The sequence below is a fragment of the Schistocerca gregaria genome, chromosome 2, assembly GCF_023897955.1.
Source record: "Schistocerca gregaria isolate iqSchGreg1 chromosome 2, iqSchGreg1.2, whole genome shotgun sequence".
In the NCBI taxonomy this organism is placed as follows: domain Eukaryota; kingdom Metazoa; phylum Arthropoda; class Insecta; order Orthoptera; family Acrididae; genus Schistocerca; species Schistocerca gregaria.
The window spans coordinates 123,782,780-123,810,723 of record NC_064921.1 but is presented as its reverse complement, the minus strand read 5'-3'; the positions used below and the strand labels follow the sequence as shown (position 1 = coordinate 123,810,723).

The window sequence follows — 27,944 nt, the reverse complement described above, 5'->3', positions numbered from 1 at the left end:
CATAATCTCACATCAGAATAACGTCCGGAGCAAAGTAGATCCTCAGGGAAATCAAAGACGGTTCAACCTGGATACTTTTGTTTCTAAATTCTACTACATAAACCATGCGCGGGTATTGTTAGTTCTCTTGTTTTCAGCGCTCTTAGTAAGTCTAGGTAGCTGCGGCGTGCGATTTAGCTGGTATTTCCGTGAGATATTCCACGGAAGGGATCAGGGCACTTCTGTTAAACTCCAAGAAAAGTGGCTATAGTTAATTTATACGGGACATCCTTATGTTGAATCTTATACTGAGGTCTACAAAGATCTTTGCGGTAAGGTCAAGGACTAAGAATATCCGAGGAATTGTGTGAGCCAGAGAAAGTAGTGCTCTGTATTGAACACTATTACATAGTGGGACATAATTGGATCTGTGGATTATATGAAGGGACGCTAAATTGAATATAAGAACGGAATTGCACACTTAGCTTTGTGAAGGTTAAAGCGTACGATGTTTGAATAACTATATCGAAGTATAGTAATGTACCACAATCCTTGCTATAACATCTTTGAGTGACTAACTATAAAAATCACGGACATTTTAGTTTCCGTAATTGCTGAGAGTAATTGTAGGATCAACTCTCCTTTTCTCAATATACAAAACGCATTCATTCATGATCATTTAATTATTATTAAATGTTAATAAAAATTAAAGTGATTTCCACAGTAGTGTATGTATTAGTCAATCACAGGCAATCAGCAAACTATATCTCTCGATGACGGAAGGTTAGATTATGAAACATTACAAATTTTTACTTAAAAGCTATTTAACATTTCATTTCCATTCGGACAGAAACAGTGCGGATCAGTAGTAACGTCGGAAATAGGAAGATTAAATAATAACTAACATCCAAAGACGTTATTAATTATCTTGTCTTCGGTAACGCAGCAACAAATGATGATCGATTGTGCAAAAGTCAACAATTATTATTATGAAAACCCGAAGTTTAGTCGCCGTTACAGCGAAGACGTTTCTGGCTGCTCCATCTAATGTTTAGACATAATTAAAAGTCGGGCATATACATTAGATAACAACATCAATATCTAACGTTAGACAAGTCGACGACAGCAGATCGGTGAAGGGCGGCTACAAGTGCTTGTGTGAAATTCCATAATGCAATACTATTTCGTGGCGAGCTGTGGCGTCAATTTCCTTGAACTTTCAACAACAGCCGTGTAGGACGTCAAAGAGCTAGAACTGCAGCTGGCGTCCTGACACCGAATATAGCAATATGTGTGTACTCTTCTTGGAATGACTGAAGCAGAGGTAAAAAGTATTTTAGGTGCTCTATCGTCTGTAGACGAGAATTCATCGAATTTGGCCCAAAAGTCGAGAGGCAGTTTCCAGGTCGCTACTCCATGACAACGTCCCAGCCCCCACACCGAAGACTGTGAGCGAATTTTTGGCCAGCAAGTTGACAATTAAAGGACACAATTGCGAAGCAACTCAGCACATTCAAGAAAATTCAAGAAAATTCTACTGCGGTACTAAATGCTATGCCGATAAAGGACTACAACGTTTGTTTGAAAACACTTTAAAAAAGATTGTAGCTGTGTGCTGATTCAGGGGCAGACTGTTTCGAATAAATACAGTGATTTTGTGAACATAATCCATGATTTTAATTTTTCATAAGCATAGTCCTAACGGAACTGGGACACTATGTAATTAACGTATGTTTGATTTGTCATTTATAAACATTAAAATAGGTTGCAGAATATGGAAGCAATAAAAATAAAATAATTAGATGTATGCAGTTTCAGAAATGTAGGTAATGTACGCAATAATTGTTTTTATCTGTACAAAATTGATACCTCTTTAAGCCCCACTCAAATTAATGCTTGCTATAAACTTTACTTAAGTGTTTGAACCGACACAGTTGACAATAATATATTCATTCTATTAATATCACGCCCACGACCATTCCCTTGGGTGTTAGGTGTTACTTTGTGTGAAGCAGACCCACTAGTCTAAAATATTAGTGTGTTTGGTTACTAGACAGCCTGTTGTCAATGAACTTCACGCCGCATCCATCAGGCAGCCAGCAGTGACCGCTTGAATTGTTTAGTGTTTCAGCAGTGGCTCTGCATCTCGATCCCCAGTCCTTTCGGTCTCGACCAGCGCCTTGGGACATTTTGGATCAGACACTTCTGTCTCAAATGCGGCTTAGCAGAAGCGTGTTCAACACAAAGGCTTGGCGTTCTGTGAAACTCGTTCCGGGTTTGACTGGCCAACCAGATTCTTCTTCCCCCAATGGAATTATTTGATACCAAGTACTCATTTTAGATTGCCATTATGTAACCTGCTATGGCCTGTGTCCTATCATGTCATAAAACTTCATCTACATCTACATTTACATTTATACTCCGCAAGCCACCCAACGGTGTGTGGCGGAGGGCACTTTACGTGCCACTGTCATTACCTCTCTTTTCTGTTCCAGTTGCGTATGGTTCGCGGGAAGAACGACTGTCTGAAAGCCTCCGTGCGCGCTCGAATCTCTCTAATTTTACATTCGTGGTCTCCTCGGGAGGTATAAGTAGGGGTAAGCAATATACTCGATACCTCATCCAGAAACGCACCCTCTAGAAACCTGGCGAGCAAGCTGCACCACGATGCAGAGCGCCTCTCTTACAGAGTCTGCCACTTGAGTTTGCTAAACATATCGCTATCACGGTTACCAAATAACCCTGTGACGAAACGCGCCGCTCTTCTTTGGATCTTCTCTATCTCCTCCGTCAACCTGATCTGGTACGGATCCCGCACTGATGAGCAATACTCAAATATAGATCGAACGAGTGTTTTGTAAGCCACCTCCTTTGTTGATGGACTACATTTTCTAAGGACTCTCCCAATGAATCTCAACCTGGTACCCGCCTTACCAACAACTAATTTTATATGATCATTCCACTTCAAATCGTTCCGCACGCATACTCCCAGATATTTTACAGAAGTAACTGCTACCAGTGTGTTCCGCTATCATATAATCATACAATAAAGGATCCTTCTTTCTATGTATTCGCAATACATTACATTTGTCTATGTTAAGGGTCAGTTGCCACTCCCTGCACCAAGTACCTATCCGCTGCAGATCTTCCTGCATTTCGCTACAATTTTCTAATGCTGCAACTTCTCTGTATACTACAGCAACATCCGCGAAAAGCCGCATGGAACTTCCGACACTATCTACTAGGTCATTTATATATATTGTGAAAATCGATGGTCCCATAACAGTCCCCTGTGGCACGCCTGAGGTTACATTAACGTCTGTAGACGTCTCTCCATTGATAACAACATGCTGTGTTCTGTTTGTTAAAAACTCTTCAATCCAGCCACACAGCTGGTCTGATATTCCGTAGGCTCTTACTTTATCAGGCGACAGTGCGGAACTGTATTTAACGCCTTCCGGAAGTCAAGGAAAATAGCATCTACCTGGGAGCCCTGTAGTCCTAGAAGGACTTTTAGTCCTTAGATTAGGTACGCTACTTCGGGTTGTCTCCATGACCTGCAGACAAAGGCACAGATCCAACTGCATATGCGCTCAGGATGGCTAGCTTGCTGCGTCAGCTACTGTCGAGATGTGCCCCTCCTGTCTTTTGGTACGCCCATGTATCGTGGACACACCAGAACCAACTCCAGCGGCACTCGACTATTAGCTACAACAGCAGAAGAGACTATGGTCAAAGGCTCACTTCACACCGTCGAAGCTGTGGTCGCTGCCCTTGGAGTCGTCTGATCCCCAGCAGAACTGCAAGTTGTGCAGGAAGTAGCGAGAGTGTAGGGGACCGCCTTCCAGGTACAGGTAGTCGGCGTCCAACAGCTTCACCGTCACTGTGGACAAGAGGCAGGATGTAGGCAGGTCTGTGTGGAGTACTGGAAGAACTACTTGAAACTTCCTGGCAGATTACAACTGTGTGCCGGACTGAGACTCGAACTCGGGACCTTCGCCTTTCGCGGGCAAGTGCTCTTCCAACTGAGCTACCCAAGCGTGACTCACGGCCCGTCCTCACAGCTGTACTTCCGCCAGTACCTCGTCTCCTACCTTCCAAACTTCACAGAATCTCTCCTGCGAACCTTGCAGAACTAGCACTCCTGGAAGAAAGGATATTGCGGAGACATGGCTTAGCCACAGTCTGGGGGACGTTTCTAGAATGAAATTTTCAGTCTACAGTGGAGTGTGCGCTGATAGTTTGGAAGGTAGGGACTAGGTACTGGCCGAATTAAAGTTGCGAGGACTGGGCGTGAGTCGTGCTCGGATAGCTTGCCCCGAAGGGCAAAGGTCCCGAGTTCGATTCTCGGTCCGGCACACAGTTTTAATCTGCCAGTAAGTTTCATATCAGCGCACGCTCCGCTGTAGAGTGAAAATTTCACTCTAAGAACTATTTGCTACAATCAATGAAATATATTTATAATCATATAAATCTTGCCAAATTTCACTAACATCACAGTAACGCTGTATTTTTAGTTTCTGCTGTGTTATTCACAAAGGAAAAGTAAATTTGGTTATGTGACAGCACAGTTACTTTTCAATTAAAAGTGGTGCTTTCTGTTACCTGGAACTCTGAGCGTGAGAAGTAATCATGAACATAAATCACGATTACATATTAATGTCAGTGGATTTAGTTCACAACGGAAAAAGCCACGGTGAACAGCACGGATGTTTTCATCTAGAGGAGTCATGATTATTTCTTAATGCCAGTGGATTTATTTAAGGATAAAGCACTGTCAGTCACGATGGATAAGGCCACAGAGAATACCAGGAATAGGGTAAATCTGTCAAGTGACTGGTGTGCAAATTACATAAGAAAGCAAATGATGTGGGTGGCAAGCAGATTCTAGCACAAGAAACGAAATTTTTGCTGTAAACATTAAACTGGCAACGTGAATTTCTCACGAGGCAGCAATTTCTGCAGTATTATGAACAACAACAAGAGTATTTTGAATGGAATGAGGAGCAAACGATATTACGAAATGCACACATCGTAATTATAGCAAAGCTTGTTTTACGACTGGTGCTATCGCTGTTAAAGCTTCATTTTTACTGAACAATAAAGCCCCTGACTGTCACTTAATACAGACACAAATTTACAGTATCAATCTCGCAACATGCATTGTCCAATGTTCAACGTCTGGGGAAAATTCCCCGCTCTACTCACCTGTGTAGTTGTCGTTGCTGAGGCTGAAGTGGAACGGAATGCTGCTGTCTTGGTAGAAGGGCCCGTTGACATTGGGCAGGTCTTCCGTAATGGCGTTTTTGGACTCTACGTCTATGGGGCTCTGCTTCTCGCCATTACAAGATGGCGAGCACTCTCCCCACTGTTTTTCCTCTGTGAAAGCAGACAAATAAATAGCTGAAGGCAATGCTGGTTCGAAAAACACTCTCCGTCTTACGATCCTCTTGTCCTGTGACTCCACAAGAGGGGGACCTTCTTACATACGTGTATGTTCAAAACTGAAATTTAGTTGGTTAATTGGTTTCTTAGATCATACATTATCAATTAATAAGTGCTAACATTCATATAAAAATTATACAGGTAATGTGTTAAATCTTGGGACATTTTTTAACTTGTACCCAGCCCTGTTATATAACTTCAGTATATTTTCGTGTTCCATTTTTAAAACATAGCATTCACATTTTGTACTCTACACTCTTTTTGTGAAATTACAAAAAATTAATTCGGAAAGTAAAGTTTTTCCATTTGTGAATAAATGTTGCAAGGTAGAACACCATCATATACCTAGGAACAAATATTTTACTGAAATTTAAAAGTGTTGTAATTCAGAAACTCTTGTCAGTACTGTACTGAACAGTATTTGTTGAATTATTATTTTGCTACGCACGTGTAAACTCTAAATGGAATCAGATTAGGTACAAGTATTATCGAAACCTAATGACAGATGAAACAGATTTTGAAATAGAAGCTATTAGAAACTAACACAAATTTTCGATTTCAGAACTCGTTAAGTTCTTACCACATTGAAGAAACTCAGTTCAGCTGCAAATTGCACATGCTCCATGACAGAATACCTGCTACCGTCACAAGACAAGATAATGCACTACCGACGAAATACAGCTTACCCATCTTCAACTCATAACGAGACTCAAAAGTAAGGATGATTCACGGCGATATGCAAATATTTTTAATATGTTATTTCAGAAGTAAAACTAAAGAAAAGAGTTCATGTAAACATAGGTCCTCAAATATTTAGTTACGTAGTTACAGCTAATAAAAGATTTTGCCTGAAATTTTACAATTTCGCTAATATGAAGCCATTGCAAAACTGTACAAGGTTAAAGCAAAGCTTTAACTTGTCTTTCATTTTATATGCTTCTCGAATTTGAGTTTTAACCCATAATACTTCGCTTTTACGTTTTCCTATTTGTGCTATGTTTGACATATTCCTGATTTTTACTTTTGCGTAATTAGGAGTAATCCCTGCGTCTAAGCATATTTTGTTAAATTTTATTTTCAAGTTTTCTTTGATTATCTTTGTCCTATTACGTAATAATTTCGTAATGTATCCCGAAGCCTGACGTGGCACAAACTTTGCAAAAACAGACAATGTCTTATGGGATAACAGCAATCAGTGATTTTATAATGTTACTTAAAAACCTTCTTGATTGCAAATTTTTTTTTATTCATATGACCGGTTTCGGTTCATTCAGAACCATCTTCAGATCTGTTAAAATAATTATACTAATTTACTATTTCACGGAAGCAAATCTTTTTCATCCTATCTAATCAACATCGAGAATTAACTTTAAACATACATCAGAAGAAAATTTTTAACCTAGGTGTAGATTTTAATATTGATAACGAAACGGCGTATAAAAAGTTGCATTCTTTTTGTGAAAGAGCCGTTAACTTAACTGAGATAGAATTAACAAAGGATGAGCGGAACCTTTTAAATAAAGGACTGCAATATAACCTAAATCCCGCAATTAACTCAAATACAATAAAAAGACTGTCGCAGAAGTGAAAATTGCATGTGATATCGCAAAAATGAATAGATACGAACAGACCAACACGGCAGTTAAAGTAAAGAAGTCGATTGTAGATGAAATGCAGTCTGCTCACAAGAACAGAAACGAACTACTAACTCTTAAGGGCTTGAATAAGAAGTTAGAATCACATAAGGCTATCGTCACAAAGGCAGATAAGGGCGGCACTATGGTTGTAATACATGATACAGACTATATAGAGAAAACTGAAAAGTTCTTTATGGAAAACGGAATAGTAGAAGTCAAGAAAGATCCAAACACAAATAAGGAAACAAATAGGTAACAGTGTGTTTCTATTGCAGAGGAGGAAAAGTTTAAAATGAAAGTAATGAATCCTCGAATCCCCGAATTGCGGTCACAAATAAAGCTCCATAAAGTTGAAAAATCGATTCGCCCAATCGTCAACAACACCAGCAGCCCAAGTTTAAATTAAATAAAGAGCTAAATAACAGATTGAAGGCGGCATATACATATCGTCAGACTTTCAACATTAGCAACAGTTACGAATTTGCCGAGCAAATTAAAGACATACCTCAGAATGCGTCATTAGCTTCATTGGATATCACCAATCTGTACACAAACATTCCCATAAAAGAACCGATTGAGATCATTAAGGACAATCTCCTCACTCATGGTAAATTGGCACTGGGGGAAGTGATTGAACTAGTGGAAATGTTGGAACAAGTCTTGTCGTTCAATTACTTTACTTTCAATGGTAAAATTTATCAACAGAAGGACGGGCTGGCAATGGGGAACAGTTTAGCTGGGACGCTGGCTGACATTTGTAAATCACTTAGAAAACAAATTCTTTGATGAAAATCCTAATATCGCTGAGAAAATTGTATATTACAGGAGATATGTTGACGACTCCATTTTATTATACAAAGGAAATAAAAATGATATCGAAAACTTAGCACAAAAATGAGCTCTCAACACCCGAAAATTAGATTCACCATGGAATTTGAATAAAACAACCGTATAGATTACTTAGATTTAACACTAATAAAGAAAGATGGCAAGCATGAATTTAACACATTCAGAAAACCTACGTGTACAGATCTCGTTATCAATGAGCGCTCTTGTCACCCACCGCAATACAAATGGGCATATTTTACTGCGATGGTATACAGGCTACTAAGATTGCCACTAAGCCAACAGGAAGTAGAAAAGGAGTTAAGTGTTTTAAAACAAGTGGCCGTAGCGAACGTATATACGTGTAAGCAGGTGATGAATATTTATAGGAAGATGAAGAGGCAAATGGAACAAATAAAAGAAAGTCAAGTAGCAGTTAAGAGGAACAACAAGAAGAAATATGTAGCTCTCACTTACAATGGAAGAATTAGAGATAAAATTGAAAGATGCTTTCGTAAATCTGACGTTAAAATAGGGTTCCGAACAAATAACACGTTAAAATTGAAGCTCCGGTATAGAATATGTAATAATAGGAATAAATTTCAGGATTCAGGTTTATATAAGATCAAATGTAATGACTGCTGTAAACAATAAATAGGGCAAACTGGTAGGAACTTTGAAACCAGATTCAGGGAGCACACCTCTCAAAACAAAACAGCTTTTGGGGCGCATATGGCTGCGACAAAGCACTCTGTCACGAACATTTGTAACCTCCCCACAAAATAAAATAATATTAATAATACTCTCATTTAGCGTAACTACCTAACAGTGAAAATATAATACAATGTGACAAACCTATAACCTTTCAATAATTGACAGTCACTTTAACCTGGTAAATTTTGAGCGTCAGCAATGCTGCGTCATGGCCCTGATACATCATTCTGAATAAACTGAAAAATCTTACCTTAATTAGATCGCCGGATAACGCGTATATATCTCCTCCTATAAGAAATTTTCCTGGCGCAGCTAAGTGCAATGATGGCCGATAGATTTGTCTTATAAAAAAGGAAAGAACTGACTTTTCTTTTCAATAATCGGGATTGCCAAGGATTGGAGAAATTAGTGAATTCTTTAAATTGAGATGGATGTCAAAAGTTACTTTTTATGAGAAAGATTATTATTAACAGATTTTTTTAAACATTTACATGGGACTTGATGTAATAATACTACATATGCCCGAGGCTGCTTTTACCTTATCCTAGAACGCTCAGGCTCTGCCATCGCTGCACACGACCGGCCCAGCCAACACGATACACCAGACACGACTGCTCGCTAGCAACAACTTACTCCTACTGCTACACAGTTCCTACTGCAGTCAATACTGCTCTTTGGTCTCAGATTCTCTTCTAGCTTACTTATCGCAGGCAGCGCGTGAGCAATACATCGAAATTACATCAGCTCGAGTGCGCTAGCAACAAATTCTTTAATTATGGACCTCTTACAACGGTACACTCGTTAAATGGTCGTATGGGAAAATATACACTTCATCGCTACCTCGGAGATGCTGTGTCCCATCGCTCGAAGCGCCGACTATAACACCACGTTAAAACACACTTAAATCTTGATAACCTGCCTTTGTAGCAGCAGTAACCGAACTAACAGCTACGCCATACACTTGTCTTATCTAGGCGTTGCTGACCGAAGCGCCGTATTGTGCCTGTTTACATATCTCTGTATTGGAGCCGGCAGTTGTGACCGAGCGGTTCTAGGCGCTTCAGTCTGGAACCGCGCGACCTCTACGGTCGCAGGTTCGAATCCTGCCTCGGGCATGGATGTGTGTGATGTCCTTAGGTTAGTTAGGTTTAAGTACTTCTAAGTCTAAGGGACTGATGACCTAAGATGTTCAGAGACATTTGAAACATTTTTCTGTATTGGAATAAACGTGCCTATACCAGTTTTTTTGGCGCTTCAGTGTATAATGACCTTCATCAGACTGAACTGAAAAGGGAAAGGATTTGACTCCCCTAAATATGACTTTCGTATATATGTATTTTTTGAAGGGCGCTCATTTTGAGGGACACACATAAATCCAGGACATTTACTGTAGATGTTCCTGGAAGCGCCTCACGGTTATCTAAAGTAAAACTCGTCACATTCCTGATAGAAGTGAAATTTTCTCGAAAGGTGTCTTCTGCATTTCGTGATGTCGTAATCTAAACAAAGAAGAAATATCTATCAGCCAGCCATAGCAGACACAACTCTTATTTGTGTGGGACACGGGCACGACAGCCAGTTCTGAAAGAAGAGGCTGTATACTGTGAGCTCTGCTACCTGTTATTCAGAGCTTTTATTTCCTTATGGGACATATCTGACGTCACAGGAGTCATTTATGAACAGTTATCTTGCGTAGCATGTTCTGATTGGACGGTTAATAAGGCCTTCCTGTTTACCGAAGGCATTTGTCCTTGAGCACGTTGTGAGCTCTATAGAGATTTGTGTGGCGTTAATGACATTTAAATGCACAGGGTATTTAGCAAACGGACCCTCTTCTTTTTTTTAAAACAAATGGTATCTCCGTGGGATAGAGATCTTGCAGCGTAGTTTGTAACCTATCGTGTTATGTGCAGATTTAGCTGATAAGTCCTTAGTTGTTAGTGCTTTGCATTAATACTTATTCATTTTCAGATTGCCATTTAAATGTTAAGTTTCTATGCCGTTGTTACATGTGAGTAGAGAAACTGAATGCTATTGAAGGTTTTCCAGTACACCATATGTGGCAGTGGCCAGAAATTTTTAATATTTGTTGATGTGGAGGCCACAGTGGAGATGTCTGTAAGGTACCCACTATTTGTAGATAAGAACGCATTTTTCTTTATCTCCAGTTTTGCTATTTCACATACGTCTGTGAAGTGAATGTGTCAGCCGCGCTGCAGTACCTACTGAGCAAGGAGCGAGCGGTAGGTTCCCACGAGGGTTAGTAGAGGCGGTTGGCTGTCTGCAGCTTTCAGAGCTAGGGGGATGAGGTACCAGTAAAGAAATCGATCGTGAAATCAGCAAAGAGATACGTAAGGAAAGTACATTTACTCTCAAGAAATTGTTATTAATTATTATGTGCTAACAGAAGTTGCCTTTTAAGAACTCAGACATTAAGAGTGTACAGACCATAACAGCTATCTTTTAGTAATTGCCGGCCGGGGTGACCGAGCGGTTCTAGGCGCTACAGTCTGGAACCCCGCGACCGCTACGGTCGCAGGTTCGAATCCTGCCTCGGGCATGGATGTGTGTGATGTCCTTAGGATAGTTAGGTTTAAGTAGTTGTAAGTTCTAGGGGCTAATAACCTCAGAAGTTAAGTCCCATTGTCCTCAGAGCCATTTGAACCAATTTTTAAGCAATTTTAGAATCCCAGGAAATGTTTATTAATAAATGAATAACTTTGTTATCTACGTCTACATCCATACTCCGCAAGCCACCTGGTGTGTGGCGGAGGGTACCTTGAGTATCTCTATCGGTTCTCCCTTCTATTCCAGTCCCGTATTGTTCATGGAAAGAAGGATTGTCGGTATGCCTCTGTGTGTGTTCTAATCTGATTTTATCCTCATGGTCTCTCCGCGATATATACGTAGGAGGGAGCAATATACTGATGAACTCCTCGGTGAAGGTATATTCTCGAAACTTCAACAAAAGCCCGTACCGAGCTACTGAGCGTCTCTCCTGCAGAGTCTTCCACTGGAGTTTATCTATCATCTCCGTAACGCTTTCGCGATTACTTAATGATCCTGTAGCGAAGCCCCCTGCTCTCCGTTGGATCTTCTCTATCGCTTCTATCAACCCTATCTGGTGCGGATCCCCCACTGCTGAGTAGAATTCAAGCGGTGAGCGAACAAGCGTACTGTAACCTAATTCCTTTGCTTTCGGATTGCATTTCCTTAGGATTCTTCCAATGAATCTCAGTCTGGCATCTGCTTTACCGACCATCAACGTTATATGATCATTCCATTTGAAATCACTCATAATGCGTACTCCCAGATAATTTATGGAATTAACTGCTTCGCATGTGTACAATCTTATATCGATTGTATGCTCGGGTTACAGACGGCAGTCGTCGAAAGGACGCATTTCGATCTACTTATTCGGTAGACCACGCTCTCGTACCGTCGGTAGTTAGCTTGTAATTAGTGTGAACAAGTTCATTTTACGGTGTTTCTCAAATAAACGCACCATAATGACATGTCACGTAGAATTATTTGCAAAAAAAAAAAAAAAAAAAAAACAGTTTACCGTTTCATTTCGTAAAATATAGACATTAGTACTGCACTTTCAAAATCCGACAGCGCTGCTACGGATGTGCAAGTAGAATCACATAACAGATAGGAAGAATTCCTCTCCTGCGAATCACTAAGTCGGTTCAAGTACGGTCTGGATTAATTATATCAAAAAGCGTGACCAGTTATACTGTACGCCCCTTATACCACCATCTACGGACTCACCGGCTAAACTGAGACATTTGTTGAGGTTTAGTACGTGTAGGGGTTCTTGCATGTCAGAGTATGTCTGGAATTTTTCGAGTTACTGGAAGTTCTGGAAGAGCTTTTACGGATCTTAAGGATTGCATTTAGTTAGATATTTGACAGTGTTTTCATCACTGTGTTGACTGTTTCATACTTTTATATGTTGACTGACATTATTGGTTGACATTTTGTATTTTGATGTTAACAGAGCAAAAATTCATCAACCAAAATCGTCTTCGAGTCATTTGTCTATCTGAAAACAAATGTCTAATGAAAAGTGCCATTTACCTGTAATTTAGCTCGACCCACCACGACATTTCTCCTTTTTAAATTTTGGATATGTTAATATTGTATTTTGTTCTCCAGAAATAAGGGAAGAAGTGATAGGTGGGGCTGAGCTCGGAAATGGCCTAATGAAAAAGCCGAAATCGGTAGTGAACTCCATGTTCTCTGTAGCACCTACAGCGATTTTCGAATTCAGCACAGAGTCCGAGCAGCAGAAACTAGCAATTATGTAAACGGTCAGCATGTTGCCATATTTTCCCCCGTGAAAGTGCACCACATATGTGAAACTGACTCGTCCCACAGCGTAGCGATAGACCGCGGTTACGATACATGGAACACGCAAACAACTAAAGTAACCTTAGCCACTCCACATACTCCCTCGAGCCTTGTTCTGCCACCTGACGTTTTGCAAACTGACTCATTCCAGTGAGCTAAATCGCCCTACACTTCTTCCACCATTCTGTGGAACTAACGTGCGTGAAAAGGAGGATGCAGAGCAAAATGTACACCACGTCAAGGCATGGACTCTACAACGAAGTTTTAAGAGTGACGAAGTTACAGTGATGTCGACCCAATCGTCACTGAACGCAGGTGACCTGCAATTGTGCCATCAGCTCGAACCCAAAAGCGACTACCTCACTGGTCTGGATGTAATTATCAGTCATCGCTGACTTACCATAGGTTGTCTGGTACATTAAACAATTTATTTATAAGTAATGTAGTGGTTCTGAGACATTTTGTTGCAAATGGATGGTCGCAGAAATTTATAGTCAAAAATATTCTCTGCCCCTACAACACTGACGTTCACGAGCTATTCGAAAGCAAAATACAGCTTAAAATACAGTAGTGTGGCGGCATGCAGGGTGACCCCTAAATCAACCGACAAAATTTCGAAGGTTGGGTTGGGTTGGGCTGTTTGGGGGAAAGAGACCAAACAGCGAGGTCATCGGTCTCATCGGATTGGGGAAGGAAGTCGGCCGTGCCCCTACAAAGGAACCATCCCGGCATTTGCCTGGAGCTATTTAGGGAAATCACGGAAAACCTAAATCAGGCCGGACGCGGTATTGAACCATCGTCCTCCCGAATGCGAGTCCAGTGTGCTAACCACTGCGACACCTCGCTCGATTTCGAAGGTTGAACAGGGATATTTTCTCAGTATTTTGGTTCTAGATTCCATGGTGACTGATGGCTGGTTACAGAGTGATAGCATTTAGTTTCATTACTTACACTCATTTATCTTTTTATTCGTTTTGCACTGAAAATATTTACACGACAGTGCAGATGTTGAACTGTGCGTTGTTCTGAAATAAACTTTTATTTACTTATGGTACAATAGCAGTGCCCAATTTACCCTTCACCTTCGAGCTTCTATTCAGAAACAATAATGTCTGTCTGTGACGTTTTGTCATGGAGTTCGCACTCACCCTATACAGTGTAGCGAAAGCTGTACACGTGAAGTGAACGTGTCTAAGACTTGCTTGCACATCGGCGCGTGATTTATTTTTAACGTAAAAACTAGTTTTGGTACTTACGCTCTTTCCCGTACCCGTAACTTGAACAGGATCCTGAAAGAGAAAGAACAGTTTGGTTGAAATGTAAGTATATTTAAGGCACTATAAACTTAGAGAAGTAGCACGTGTTGGATAAGTCCGCCACAGTTTCCATTCCTTATAATATGTCAGATACAGTACATGCTGGCCTTGAACCCGTATGTTTTATACTGTTGTCATGTTTCCGGGTGAGCAAAACAAAAACACGAGTTTGACTCTCTCCATACAGACGTTTCTAGACTACCGAGCATCTATCGTCATGCCCTCAGAAGAAGCGCCATGTCCGCAGCTGGCTGGCTACCGTAGAAAGCGGCTTCTTTGGAGATGTCTTTCCTTTATTGCTATTTCGTTCCATTTGTAGCAGCTTCCCTTGAGCAATAAGCATTAATTACAAAACAAGAAGTTGAAACGGACCATTAAAAGCTCAGAAAAATGCAGACTTACTGAAGAAGGTGTGTTTTTTATGTGGTAAAGTTGATTTAGATTGTGATGTCTATGACTCCTATCAGCTTTTGATGATGATCGTGTTGATACTTGATGATCAGTTCCAGTTTTGATGACTGCTGGAAAGAGGATGTGGTGGAGGGAAATCCAATTAGTATGTTATAAAGGTGCGGTTTAGGGATGTGAACTGGAGGAAGGTGTTTGTTAAGGGGGTATTGTAAGGACTGGAGTAAAGAGTAAAGAACTTCCCATGCTGCGCAGGGTGGGATGGAAATATGCTAAGTCTACGATATATCCTGGAGAAAATGATTTGGGAGTGGTTTTCGAATTTCGATGGAATGCAGTGTGGCATCCACTGTGACTCGTTGAATGTTATTGGCAGTATTCAAGTAGAGGAATAGATAACTTGCATAACAGAAGAAACAACAATTGTACTGCCTGAGGATTATCAATTAAGTTTTGTTGCGAGGTGGCTTTCTCTCGCATTGAGATGAGTGGGTGGGGTAGGATGGGTTTCAGATGTCAAATAGTAGTCGGCATTGCGGGTTGGGATACAGTGTGGTCTTCTTGGGTGGTTATTACACTCTTGGGTATATAGTTATCGTAGATCAGACGTTTATAGCAGCTGTAATCTACAATTCGGGGTGGGATGATTCTGGACAGCATGTACATTGATAAATGACGGCAAATTACTTAATCAGATGATAAATGATTTTGATTCACACAAGATGTGGATGAGGCATGTGGGTAAGGTATGTAGAGCTTTGCATATCTTACACCCCATTCTAACTCCTCCTCTGTGCTCACCCATTTGACCAAGACAGTTGTTACGTTTTTTGTTTGTGTTTCATTCCCCCGCCAAATGATTAAAAAAGTTTACTTAAAATCCAATCATTTATAGAGCTCAGAATTTTTCAGCCACATTCCATAGAAGTGGAAGGAGGCTTTTCTTTCTTCTTATATGCATGTCATTCTTTCTTTTCTTTCTTTCTTTTGCTACCGCCTTTATCCCGCATAGTGCACAGGGTCGGCAGGGTTAAATACGGATTTGGCATGGGTAATTGTAAGAGGTGGCCGCCACCCCATACCCCCCAGGACGGAAGCAGTGTACCCCAGCTGTTTGCATCTAGTGTAAATCGTGGAACAGTGTGAACGAGTTTCAGATGTCTGCGAGTCGTGTAACTCAGGCGGGACGTGGGGACCAGTCCGGTAGTCGCCCAGTAGGATGTGGAAAACCGCCTAAAAACCACATCCAGGCTGGCCGGCACACCGGCTGTCGTCGTTAATCCGCCTGGCGTATTCGACCCGGGGCCGGCGCGTCTACACGAGTCCAGGAAGCACCGCGTTAGCGCTCTCGGGTACCCTGGCGGGTATATGCGTGTCATTCTCTGTCCCTAAATATCGAGTCATGATTCATTGTACAGTCAGAGTCTGCGTATCCAAATACCAGGCGAATTGAGCTCGCCGGACAAAACATTAATCACAGCTAGAGAAATCATTACAAGTAATTACAAGTATCAGCTGATATCGTGTAAGTCCGCCCCTGGAACTGATAACCGTTCCGATAAGGTTAACAAATGGGACCAAAAGGGTGTGCAGGTGTGTTGCAATCCAGGTTAAGCCATTCGCAGTTGGGACAAATTACGATACTGATGCCGACGTTATACTAGCTCTTCCATGTCCCACAAATTTTCTATGGGGTTCGAATCAGGTGATTTTGGAGACGAATCGAGATGCAATAGTGTCGGCGAGTGTCCACAAAACCTTTCAAATTTTTTTCCACCCAGATGAATCCTGCTGCTGTAGTTTCGAAAAATAGGGGTATCAGTGACGTACACATCATGAAGATGTTGACTAACAGGCAACACGTGATCATTCAGAATGCTGGTTCATGTTAGTGGTCATCTCAGAGAGCGGACCGAATTCATGGTGAGAAAAGCACTCCCAAAACATCAATAACCCATCTGTTCCTTGAACCTGACCTTCCACAGATTGAGGATCAAATGCTCCACTTGGCCTTCCGTGCACTCGACTGCGTGCGGCTACATCTACATCTACATTGTTACTCTGCAATTCACACTTAAGTGCCTGGCAAATGTTTCATCGAACCATTTTCATGCTACTTCTCTACCATTCCACACTCCAATGCCGCGTGGGAAAAAGGAACACCTAAATCTTTCCGTTCGAGTTCTGATTTCTCTCATTTTATTATGATGATAATTTCTCCCTACGTAGGTGGGTGTCAACAAAATATTTTCGCATTCAGAAGAGAAAGCTGGTGATTGAAATTTCGTAAATAAATCTCGCCGCAAAGAAAACCGCCTTTGTTTCAGTGACTGCCGCACCAACTCGTATATCATATCAGTGACACTCTCACCCCTACTGCGCGATAACATGAAACGAGCTGCCGTTCTTTCTACTTTTTCGATGTTCTCCGTCAATCCTACCTGGTAAGGATCCCACACCAAGCAGCAATATTCCAGCAGAGGACGGACAAGTGTCGCATCTTCTAAATGTGTGCCAACAAAGCGCAGTCTTTGTTTCGTCCTCCTCGCAATATTATCTCTGTGGTCTTTCCCATTCAAGTTGCTAGTAATTGTAATTCCTAGGTATTTAATCGAACTGACAGCCCTTAGATTTGTGCAATTTATCGAATACCCAAAATTTATAGGATTTCTTTTAGTACTCATGTGGATGACCTCACACTTTTCTTTGTTTTGGGCCAATTGCCACTTTTCGCACCACACAGAAACTCTCTCTAGATCATTTTGTAATTGGAATTGATCGTCTGATGATTTTACTAGATGGTAAATTACAGCATCATCTGCAAACAATCTAATGGGGCTGCTCAGATTATCACCTAGATCATTTATGTAAATCAGGAACAGCAGAGGGCCTAAGATAGTACCTTGCGGAAGGCCAGATATCACTTCTGTTCTACTCGATGATTTACCGTCCATCACTACGAATTGGGACATCTCTGAGAGGAAATCACGAATTCAGTCACACAACTGAGACGATACTCCATATGCAAGCAATTTGATTAATAGTCGTTTGTGAGGAACGGTATCAAAGGCCTTCTGGAAATCTAGGAATATGGAATCGATCTGAGATCCCTTGTCGACAGCCCTCATTATTTCAAGGGGATAAAGAGCTAGTTGCGTTGCACAAGAACGATAATTTCTGAATCCATGTTGGTTATGTATCAATAAGTCATTTTCTCCAAGGTGATTCATAATGTTCGAGTACAGTATATGCACCAAAATCATACTGCAAATTGAGGTCAGTTATATGGGTCTGTAATTCAATGGGTTTCTCCTATTTCTTTTCTTGAATATTGGTGTGACCTGTGCTATTTTTTCCAGTCTTTAGGAACAGCCCTTTCGTCAAGTGAGAGGTTGTATATTATTGCTAAGAAAGGCGCTATTGTGTCTGCATACTCTGAAAGGAAGCTGATGGGCATACCATGTGGACCAGAAGACTTGCCTTTCTTTTAAGGTGGTGGTTAGTGTTTAACGTCCCGACGACCACGAGGTTATTAGAGACGGAGCGCAAGTTCGGGTTAGGGAAGGATCGGAAAGGAAATCGGCCGTGCCCTTTCAAAGGAACCATCCCGGCATTTGCCTGGAACGATTTAGGGAAATCACGGAAAACCTATATCAGGATGGCCGGAGACGGGATTGAACCGTCGCCCTCCCGAATGCGAGTCCAGTGTGCTAAGCACTGCGCCACCTCGCCCGGTTTTCTTTTAAGGGGAGCTAGAACGATAAAAATGTCAAAATTAACGTTTTTTGTTTTTTTTTCATTATAAAATTATTTGGAGTTTTCTGAATAAAACAAATCAAGTTTCACCCTTCTAAGTGAATTTTAAGTGTGTTTTTTATCGCACTAAAGTTGACGCCCTGCGTAAACGGTTGTAGCGACTTGGTGCGTCACCTCTGACAGTACTGCTCGCTGGCTGCAAGCTGGGTATCTTTGCGGAATTAAACAGTGTTTTGTTTCCCAACACTGTATGGCTTTACGTCTGCGACAAGCGACTGTTCTTATCAGTAAACATAAACGCTGCAACGTGTGTGTTGACTTGTGGCGTTTGCTTTGTGTTATTTAGCTGTTCATTTTTGCGTATTTGACGAATTTTGCTCGTACCTGTTTTACGTATTTGGTCTGTGGATATCAATATGCCCCGCTTAAGCAATCGAATGTTTAAGAAAAGGCGTAATGAGTGGAAGAAGAAATCTTTTGTTGTTTCGAAGGCAGATGCTGCTCAGACTGCTTCACCAACTACTCGAAATGAATGTGATAGAACTTCTTACAGCAAAAAAACTTTGTGACAGCAAAGAAAAATTTGAAACCTCTGAAAGTGACAGTAATGATGTGAATGAAATGATTAACATTTCCTTGCTCTCTAATATTTTGAAACATAACGTATTATGCCAAGTTTGCAAAGAAAAAGGACTGGAATTGAAAATAACTTCACACATTGGTTTGGCATTTCAAATGTTATTGAAGTGCAACAAATGTGCTGCAGAAATTTCGTTTTCTAATTCTAACAGTATTCCTCGTAGTGGTAATAGTGGAAAGAAGGTGTATGATATGAATGTTAGGCTAGTTTATAGCTTGCGTTGCATTGGCAAGGGCGGTGCTGCAGGGAGAATGTTATGTGGAATTATGAACTTGCCAAAACCACCAACCAAGTTTCGATTTTATAATGAATTGGTGGGTTCTTCTTCTGAAGATATTTCTCAAGTTACATTTGCAAAGTAATTGGCGTTGCTATTCACTCAAAACATTGTAGATATAGGGCAATACCAAGGACGAAACAAATTTTCACTGCACGAGTCGAGCGATGGAAGTAGAGGGAGTGAAAGCAATTTTTTCCAGATCACGGGAGTGGTATAATGTGCGATATCTATGAGATGGTGATTCTAAAGGATATAAATCTGTAGAGGAACTCAAACCTTATGGCAATGAAATTCACATGAAAAAAACAGGAGTGCATTGGACATGTCCAGAGGAGCATGGGGGCTCGCTTGCGCAACTAAAGCAGACATTAGTAACCATGAAGCTTGTGATGGTAAGACCCTTGGAGGAAGAGGAAGATTGACAGATGAAGCATGTCATAGGTTGCAGAGGTATTGTGGGTGTGCAGTTACGCAAAATACAAGAAGCATTGAGCATATGAGGAGAGCAGTATGGGCATTGTTTTTGATACTGCATCAACAAATGAGCACCCATAACATTCACTGTGCCCCGCAAGTAATGATTCATGGTGTAAATACCAATAAGGAAGGGAATATGCCCATAAAAATAGTTTGCTAAATGCTGTGACTGATGTAATTAAGCCCATACTCAGAGATGTTTATTGGAAGAGCGTGTACATGCGAAAACACAAAATCCAAGTGAAAGTGTAAATAATTTAATTTGGATTAGGATTCCCAAAAGAGTGTTTGTACAGATAAAAACATTGCATTTTGGAGTGTATGATGCAGTGGCAACATACAATGAAGGAAACGTTATCAAATGTGATGTGCTGAAACCTTTAGGGTTCCAACCAGGATACACCATTTCCACAATGCGCCTAATTCATGAAGAAAGACCAAGAGGTACAGGAAGGAGAGACAAAAGCCTATAACATGCAGAAAAAGGGAAGAAAAGACCAGTGAAAAGGAAACTATCGCTGGAAAAAGAAGAGGACTCTGATAATCCATCATACGGGGCAGGAATGAATTAAAAAAACTTTGGAAGCCATTTCCTGTAACTTTAAAATTTTCATCTTTGAGGAACATTTTCTCAGAAACTGCTAACAGTATATCAATGAAATTTATACACAACTTTGTTTACTTCTTTTCCTTCATTTTTATAACAAATTGCAAAAAAATATTGTATAATTCAAGAGTTATAGAAGAAAAAGTGCAAAGTTTTAGAGAGAAATAGGCATCTGTTTAAAAAATTGTAAAACAAAAACCAATAAATATTTCTTAACATCACATTATAACTTTGTAGAGCAATATGTTTAATGGTGCCGGCAGGAGTGATCGAGCGGTTCTAGGTGCTACAGTGGAACCGCGGGACCGGTACGGTCGCAGGTTTGAATCCTGCCTCGGGCATGGATGTGTGTGATGTCCTTAGGTTTGTTAGGTTTAAATAGTTCTAAATTCTAGGGGACTGATGACCTCAGAACTTAAGTCTCATAGTGCTCAGAGCCATTTGAACCATTTCTTTAGTGGTTTTAGAAAAAAATGTTCCTTTTATTTGCTAAAATTAACATGGAGGAGATGGATCGTTCCAGCTCCCCAAATGTGATTTGAGTTGTTTCGCAACACGTAACATATCTACTATTTAAGTACAGACAAAAATTTGACTCGTCAGATCACATTACACTCCTCCAGTCAGCTACTGTACACGTTATATGTCTATCCCACTGCTGACGCCCAGCCTTATGTGCCTTTTGTGAGAAATAGCTTCTTAAGAGTCTGACTCAAAATGTTCGTAGCATGCAGCTCACGTCGCAATGTTCTCTCGCCAACTGGTGACGATGGACCTTCATACAAAGCTTGCAGCTGCTACTGGCGAGTTTGGAAGCGATTTTGATTCAACAGCCGTGTAATCCTTCCGCAGTCTCAGTAATGTTCTTTTCCTGACCACAGTTATTACTTCTGTTTCCTGGTCACCGTTGCTTGTAGACTTGCAAACAGTCCACCGCGAAACGTCAAGATATTCAAAAACTTCCCACTTCCAGTGACCATGGGCACGTCCTTACATTAGCCAGTACTTATGCATAATGTTCGGTTGAAACGTAAACGTCTTATTGTTGCTACTTCATTATGCTCACATAGGGGCAATGTGCGCAGAATCGAGTCTGCTGCTCGATAGCTACACCGTCTGTAAGCGTTCAACGATGTGAGCACTGAGGTGACTATTTTTTTCTCCTATGATCTTATTACTGAACCAGAGGGAATCTCATTTGCCTAGAAACCAATGTAAACCACCCGAAAACGTTGGTCAATACTGGATGATGGGAACTACTTTTAATTCAGTTTATATGAATCTTCTGACTGGTTTGATGCGGCCCGCCAAGTATTCCTCTCCTGCAACAACCTCTTCATCTCTGAGTTGCACTTGCACCCTACGTCTCCAATTAGTTGCTGAATATATTCCAATCTCTATGTTCCTCTGCAGTTTTTACCATGGAAGGCATCTGCTGATGCTTTAACAGATGTTCCTTCTCCTTGTAAGTGTTTTCCATATGTCTTTTTCCTCGCCGATTCTGCGGAGAACCAGGTCATTGCTTACCTTATCGGTTCACCTAGATTTCAACATTAGTCTGTCGCACGACATTCAAAGGCTTCGATTCTCTTCTGTTATACTTTTCCCTCAGTCCGTGTCTCACTACCATACTATGTTGTGCTACAAGCGTACAGTCTCAGAAATTTCTTCCTCAAGTTAAGAACGTTATGTTTGTTACTAGCAAACACTCCTCTTTTCCAGGAATGTCCTTTCCACCAGTACTGGTCTGCTTTTTATGTCCTCCACGCTCCGTCTGTCGAAGGTTATTTTCCTCCCTAGGTAGTAGAATTCCTTAACTTCAGCTACCTCGTGGTCCCAATCCTCATGTTAAGTTTCTCGCTGTTCACATTTCTGCTACTCCTTATTACTTTCGCCTTTCTTCAATTTACTCTCAATCCATATTTCGTACTCATTTGACTGTTCATTCCACTCAACACATACTGCAGTTCTTCTTCACTTTCACTGAGAACAGCAATGTCATCAGCGAATCTTATCATTGATGTCCTTTCACCCTTAATTTTAATCCCACTTTTGAAGCGTTCTGTCGTTTCCCTCATTGCTTCTTCTATACATACAGTGCGAGTCACTAACTACTGCCACCAAGAATAACTCCGAAAGTATGACAGGAGCTGAAAAGTTTGCGGGACAAAAGTTGCATGGGAAAACGAGGGCCATAATATAACGTTGGTTTTTTGTTGCTAGGTGGGATCGCTTCAGAGATATGAAGGTCAACTTTGTGATTTTTTTTAAAGGGATGCTATAGTTAGGTACTTATTTCCTGATAAAGACTATCGCGGCGAATCCAATGATGTGTAACAGGAAGGTCTTTGAAGGTCAACGAAGGTCACAAAGGTGGCATGAACGTGCATTTACAGAAGGTGTCCGAAGTGATGATCATTGGTATCAGTGCAGTGCTGCAGTCTTCTTATCATGGACTGAGTTGTGTTCCTTATCACATCGGCTGTTATAGAAGCACATGCTCTGATAATTCTCTCTCGCATATCTTCAGGTGTAGTCTGAACGTCTTTATAAACAATGTCTTTTACGAATCCCCACAAGAAAAAATCCAGAGGCATCAAATTTGGCGAACTAGCCGCCCACGACACATCTCCTCTGTGCCCAATCCAACGAGTTAGGAATTGTGTCTTCAACTGATTTCTAGTCATCAGCCAAACTGATCATCATCGAATAGATCCGCAGTTTTCTTTTCCATTCTTCTGTATATTATTCTTGTCAGCAACTTGGATGCATGAGCTGATAAGCTGATTGTGTGGTAATTCTTGGAGTTGTAGGCTCATACTGTCTTCGGAATTGTGTAGATGATGTTTCTCTGGAAGTCTGATGGTATATCGCCAGTGTCATACGTTCTACACACCAACGTGAATAGTCGTCTTGTTGTCACTTCTCCCATTTTAGAAATCCGATATAATTTCATCTATCCCCTTGTAAGGTGTCAGGCAAATCCAACACCTTCCATGAAAACCCTGACATGATAAGCAAATCCAGTAGTATGTCACATAGCTCCGAATAAATCGTGAAATTAAATTAACCAAAGTAATACGAGTAACGAGTGAGCAAATGGAATACCACAGACTAACACAAGAATGCCTAAATGCATGTCGTACCTTCCCACCGAGAGACCGACGCAGTTCCGAGGGGAAAACGAGAACAGAAGCCGAGAGCAGAACCGTGTTAAGCTAGAAGACCATACGATAAGGGACGGACTGGACACCCACGTCGGCAGCCTACCTCTAAGACTACCACCCGCACGTTTTAGCGTGTGACTTTTTCGAGTCTCAGGTACGTCAAGGACCACCCCTCAGCCCATGTTAAAAGATAGAGCCCTCCAGAAGAACAGTATAGATCTTACGATAACGCTAAAAGGACCACATCAGCTGCAGGTTTTAGCGTGAGACTTTTTAGCGTCTCTGTTAGGTTGCAAACTTTAAAAACATTGCCCCATCACGAAAAGTATAACATTTCTCATTGGATAGACAGAATCTTTGTAGGCGGAGCTTAAGGTTAACATTGAGACCCTGATTGGTCAGATGAAAACATAGCCAGATAGTTTTTTTAAACTAACTTCGGTAAATTGTAGTAAGGAGAAGTTAGAGGAGAGTTAGTTCCGAGATGGCGAGGTGAGCGGAGCCGCTGCCCTGACGCTGACTAAACACCGACAAGGTAATGAACGCACTCGATGCCGCATTTTTGAGCGCAAAAGGCTTCACTCAGAACTGCAGAAGTCTCATCTCTTTTTGCGTAATACTAGTGTCGATCGTTAATTAAAACTCATGGTGTTCACATTTGCCACTTGAAGAAAAGATCTGAAACGCGATGATTTTTCTTTTAGTTAGTTATTGAGAAGCCACATCAGCCACTGTAATTTACGACAAGTTAGATAAGTAATTAAAGGTAATTGAGGGTCACTGTAGACCATTTTGATAGTTTTTTCTTTTGTGAAACTTAATTTAAACCTAGATTATAGATGTGATATGGCATAGGTCATCCTTCGGTCCATTGTAGAACTTGGAAACCCATTCAGGGAATATTAGTTCAAATTTTGTTGAACGCAGTTGGTTTTTATCATCCTGTATTAAAACATTTCCTTTTATCAATAGTGCAATTTATAAACGATGTTTTGTGATTAGAATAAATTTCCAATGGTAAACTTAACTGCTTTTTCGACGTCATTTTACCAGCTAACTAAAAATAGGAAAGCCTTGAACCCCTTCCACTAAATTTAGTTTGTATTAAGATTCTTTTACAAGGAGTGCAGTGGAGCTGACGCTGAGATCATTAAGTATTTGGTTATATAATCGCTAGTCTCACTGAACTCTTCTGAATTCTACATGTCATGTGTGGTCTGGCGTCTCCTTACCTGCAACGGGTCCCAGGTTCAAACTAATTATTCCCTAAAAAACACGCTCAGAATATCGTTACGCGAAAGTGGTAGGGAGACACAATATAGAACAAACAGACACCACCATGAATGTTTAGACCCTCTCCCTTATTTGAGCTTAAGTTTTCCAAAGGTCTTTTAAATTATAATTCTAATACTGGATCCCCTGTCTGTTCCTTGTCGTCTCCTGTTTCTTCTTCTACAGGTATCACGTCATCAGACAAGTCTTCCCCTTCGTAGAGGCCTTCAGTGTACTCTTTCCACCTATCCGCTATCTTCTTTGCATTGAAAAGTGGAACTTACATTGAGACCTGAATGTTACCACCCTTACTTTTAATTTCACCGAAGGTTGTTTTGACTTTCCTATGCGCTGAATCTGACTTCCGACAATCATTTCTTTTTCGATTTCTTCATGTTTCTCTTACAGACATTTTCATTGGCTTCCTTGCGTTTCCTATTTACTACTTTCCTAAGTGACTTGCATTTCTGTGTTCCTGATTTTCAGAATATTACTATTTCCTTTTTTTTTTTTTTTGCGGAACTCATCGAGACTCATCGTCTGTCCTAGGTATACTACAGTGCTCGGTTTTACACAGATCACACAACAGCTGAACTCATTTAGACTAAACGCCCTATCGATACGATGTCGCTTGTTGAAAAAATCTGAAAGTATACGTGTTAGCATATTTTTCTTCGCCTACAGAAGGTAACGACGAGAACGTTCTTTCTTCTTTTACTTTTCATTCTCTTTTCCAATCTGCAGAGCGGGCTGTTTGAAATACGGGCCGCTTAGATTCTCGATTCTTATCGTTCAAACATATGGCGAGCCGGTAGTGGGAAAGAGGGATTTCCCGTTGCGAATAAATGGGAGTGGTTCAGTGCTTCCGATATTACCTGACGAAGGAAAACCTTGGTCAGAACTGGGGGGGATTTTACTTATTCTGTTTCATTTCTGGAACAATGTCAATCATTGCAGCCAACAAAAATTACGGTTTCGTGAATAAATTTTGTGTATATATCTATTTATGTGCGTATCTTTTACAGTGTATGCATTTTATTAATCAGATATGTTAGAATTACTGCATTATATTTACTCGTATGAAACTAAATGTCTACTAGTATCAAAACTGCGGAATGTACCACTACTTCCCGTTTTGCAATTTATATTACACCATGAACCAATACTGAGCTAAATGTTGTAAGCATATATACGAGTAAGTATCTTAGTGACAATGCATTGCTGGACACAATACGTAGGCGAGACCAAAGGGCTATGATGAATACTGGTAGCCCCATCAGTCGACTGTCACTTGTCCGTTAGTGAAAAGATAATGACGCTGCAGAAAGAATTTAATACAATAAACGTGGGATTGGGAAACGGACCAATATATACTGGTCGTAAGAAAGAAGTACTTTCCTAGCCTGGCATGTGGTAATATTGCCTGTGCATTTTTGAAGAAGAACTTTGCATAATATCTCTGCATGATAAGGCGTGTACAATACGACAGTAGGATATCTGTCGATGAACACTAATTTAAGTAGAGGTTACTCTAAAATATTTTGGATCAGCTACCGTATAAAAAATAATTTGGTGATACCACTTAATGACTATCCAAAGGGGGTTCACAATAGGCTGAAACCGCTAATCGGCCTCACGTGGGGCTTACATCATCCCACCATTCTCCACAGCTCTTTCCCATCCTAGATCGATGAATCCTTACCCCTCTTAACCCTGATTACAAAATCCCTGTTGTCTCTTCAGTCACCCTGAGTCCCTCCCACTCTACATATTACCCCAATGGACCTCTAGCAGGATCTGATTTCCCTAGCCAAGACTACAACTATCCACCAACTACTGTCTCCTCTCCTTGTATCAAGGTGTCATTATCCCACCAATACTATTACCACAGGCCAGAACCTCTCACTTACAATTTCCACCTACTGCACACTCACTTCCCTCCAAATTACTTCAATCCACACGAAGTAGACGCTTTATCTAATCAATATTGTTACTTATCCCTCCACTCCTTACGTGAACCGAGTGGACGGAGATGCACAAATATCATTTGCCTGCTCAACAGACGCAAAATCATCAGCACACCATCAGTCGCGACATCGTCATCTGTATTTTTTGTACATCTATCGTCAATACAAATCGGCTTTTATTATTTTTAATACTTAAATTGTAGATCAGTAATATTGCTGTTACGAGCCCCCTATCCCGCCGCCCCCCCCGCCCCCCCACTTTTCCCCTGGTTAATTTCCGTTCGTTACGTCAAAGGAATATAAATATGGTAGAAAATAAAAATGTAGTATATATTTATATGTCAGCTGGTTCGTAGACAGTTTTAGTAATAATTCGGTGAAAGTAATTAATTGTACTTTAATCTAAAAAACAAGTATATTACCACATTTTAATATAGTTCAATACAGGGTAAGTTTGTGTTTGTTTGTGGGTGGAAGGGGAGTGTTTCTCTTTCTTTTTACCTATGGTGGCAGTTTGGAAAATGAGAGCAGCGGTAGTTGGGAAACTGATATGTACTAACTTGTGTGTGCCTTTTTGTTGGAAGATGAAAAAGACAATGTAGATTAGTCTTATTTTAGGTAACAATACTGCGCAGTTTTCAGTAGACTTGTCAATTACTCGTGTGAAATAAATCATTCTGATAAATGTGAATTGTTGTTGGGCCATGGCTTGCTCAATTAGAAAACTCTTGCTTGTTGCCACCTATTCCTTCGTAGTTATCAGCGTCGTCAGTGATCAAAGAACTGGCGACGGCGTGCTGCTCGCTGTGACCAATGTCTTAGACATAAGGCGGCTAGAGATTTACTGGAGACTCTATCAATTAGGTGTCTGAATTCCAGTGTATTAGTCCCCAAGAGCCGAAACCAGAGAATATAGTGATGTTGGACCTGGGGTCTGGAGCGATGTCGTCGTTCTAATCCTAAGGGTGTTTCTTTGGGCTCAGATCTGTGCCCTGAGCTGGCCAGTCCCTTTCAGGGCTGTTATTGTCCACAAACCATTGGCTCACAAATGGCGCTTTATGACAGGCTGCATTGTCAATCCGATACAATCAGTCATTG

General features: G+C 40.8%; 1 protein-coding gene across 1 annotated transcript in view; it reads right to left on the bottom strand.

Moving 5' to 3' along the window:
* The window catches only part of LOC126336492 (carbonic anhydrase 2-like), a 65,512-nt gene that overhangs the window by 21,489 nt on the left and 16,079 nt on the right, over window positions 1-27,944 (bottom strand). Inside the window, exons 3-5 of the mRNA XM_050000236.1 lie at window positions 14,213-14,245; window positions 5,188-5,358; window positions 3,724-3,862 (exon numbers count right to left, since the gene is read on the bottom strand). Of these exons, the coding sequence (XP_049856193.1) occupies window positions 3,724-3,862; window positions 5,188-5,358; window positions 14,213-14,245 (343 nt within the window). The remainder of the gene's footprint in view (window positions 1-3,723; window positions 3,863-5,187; window positions 5,359-14,212; window positions 14,246-27,944) is intronic.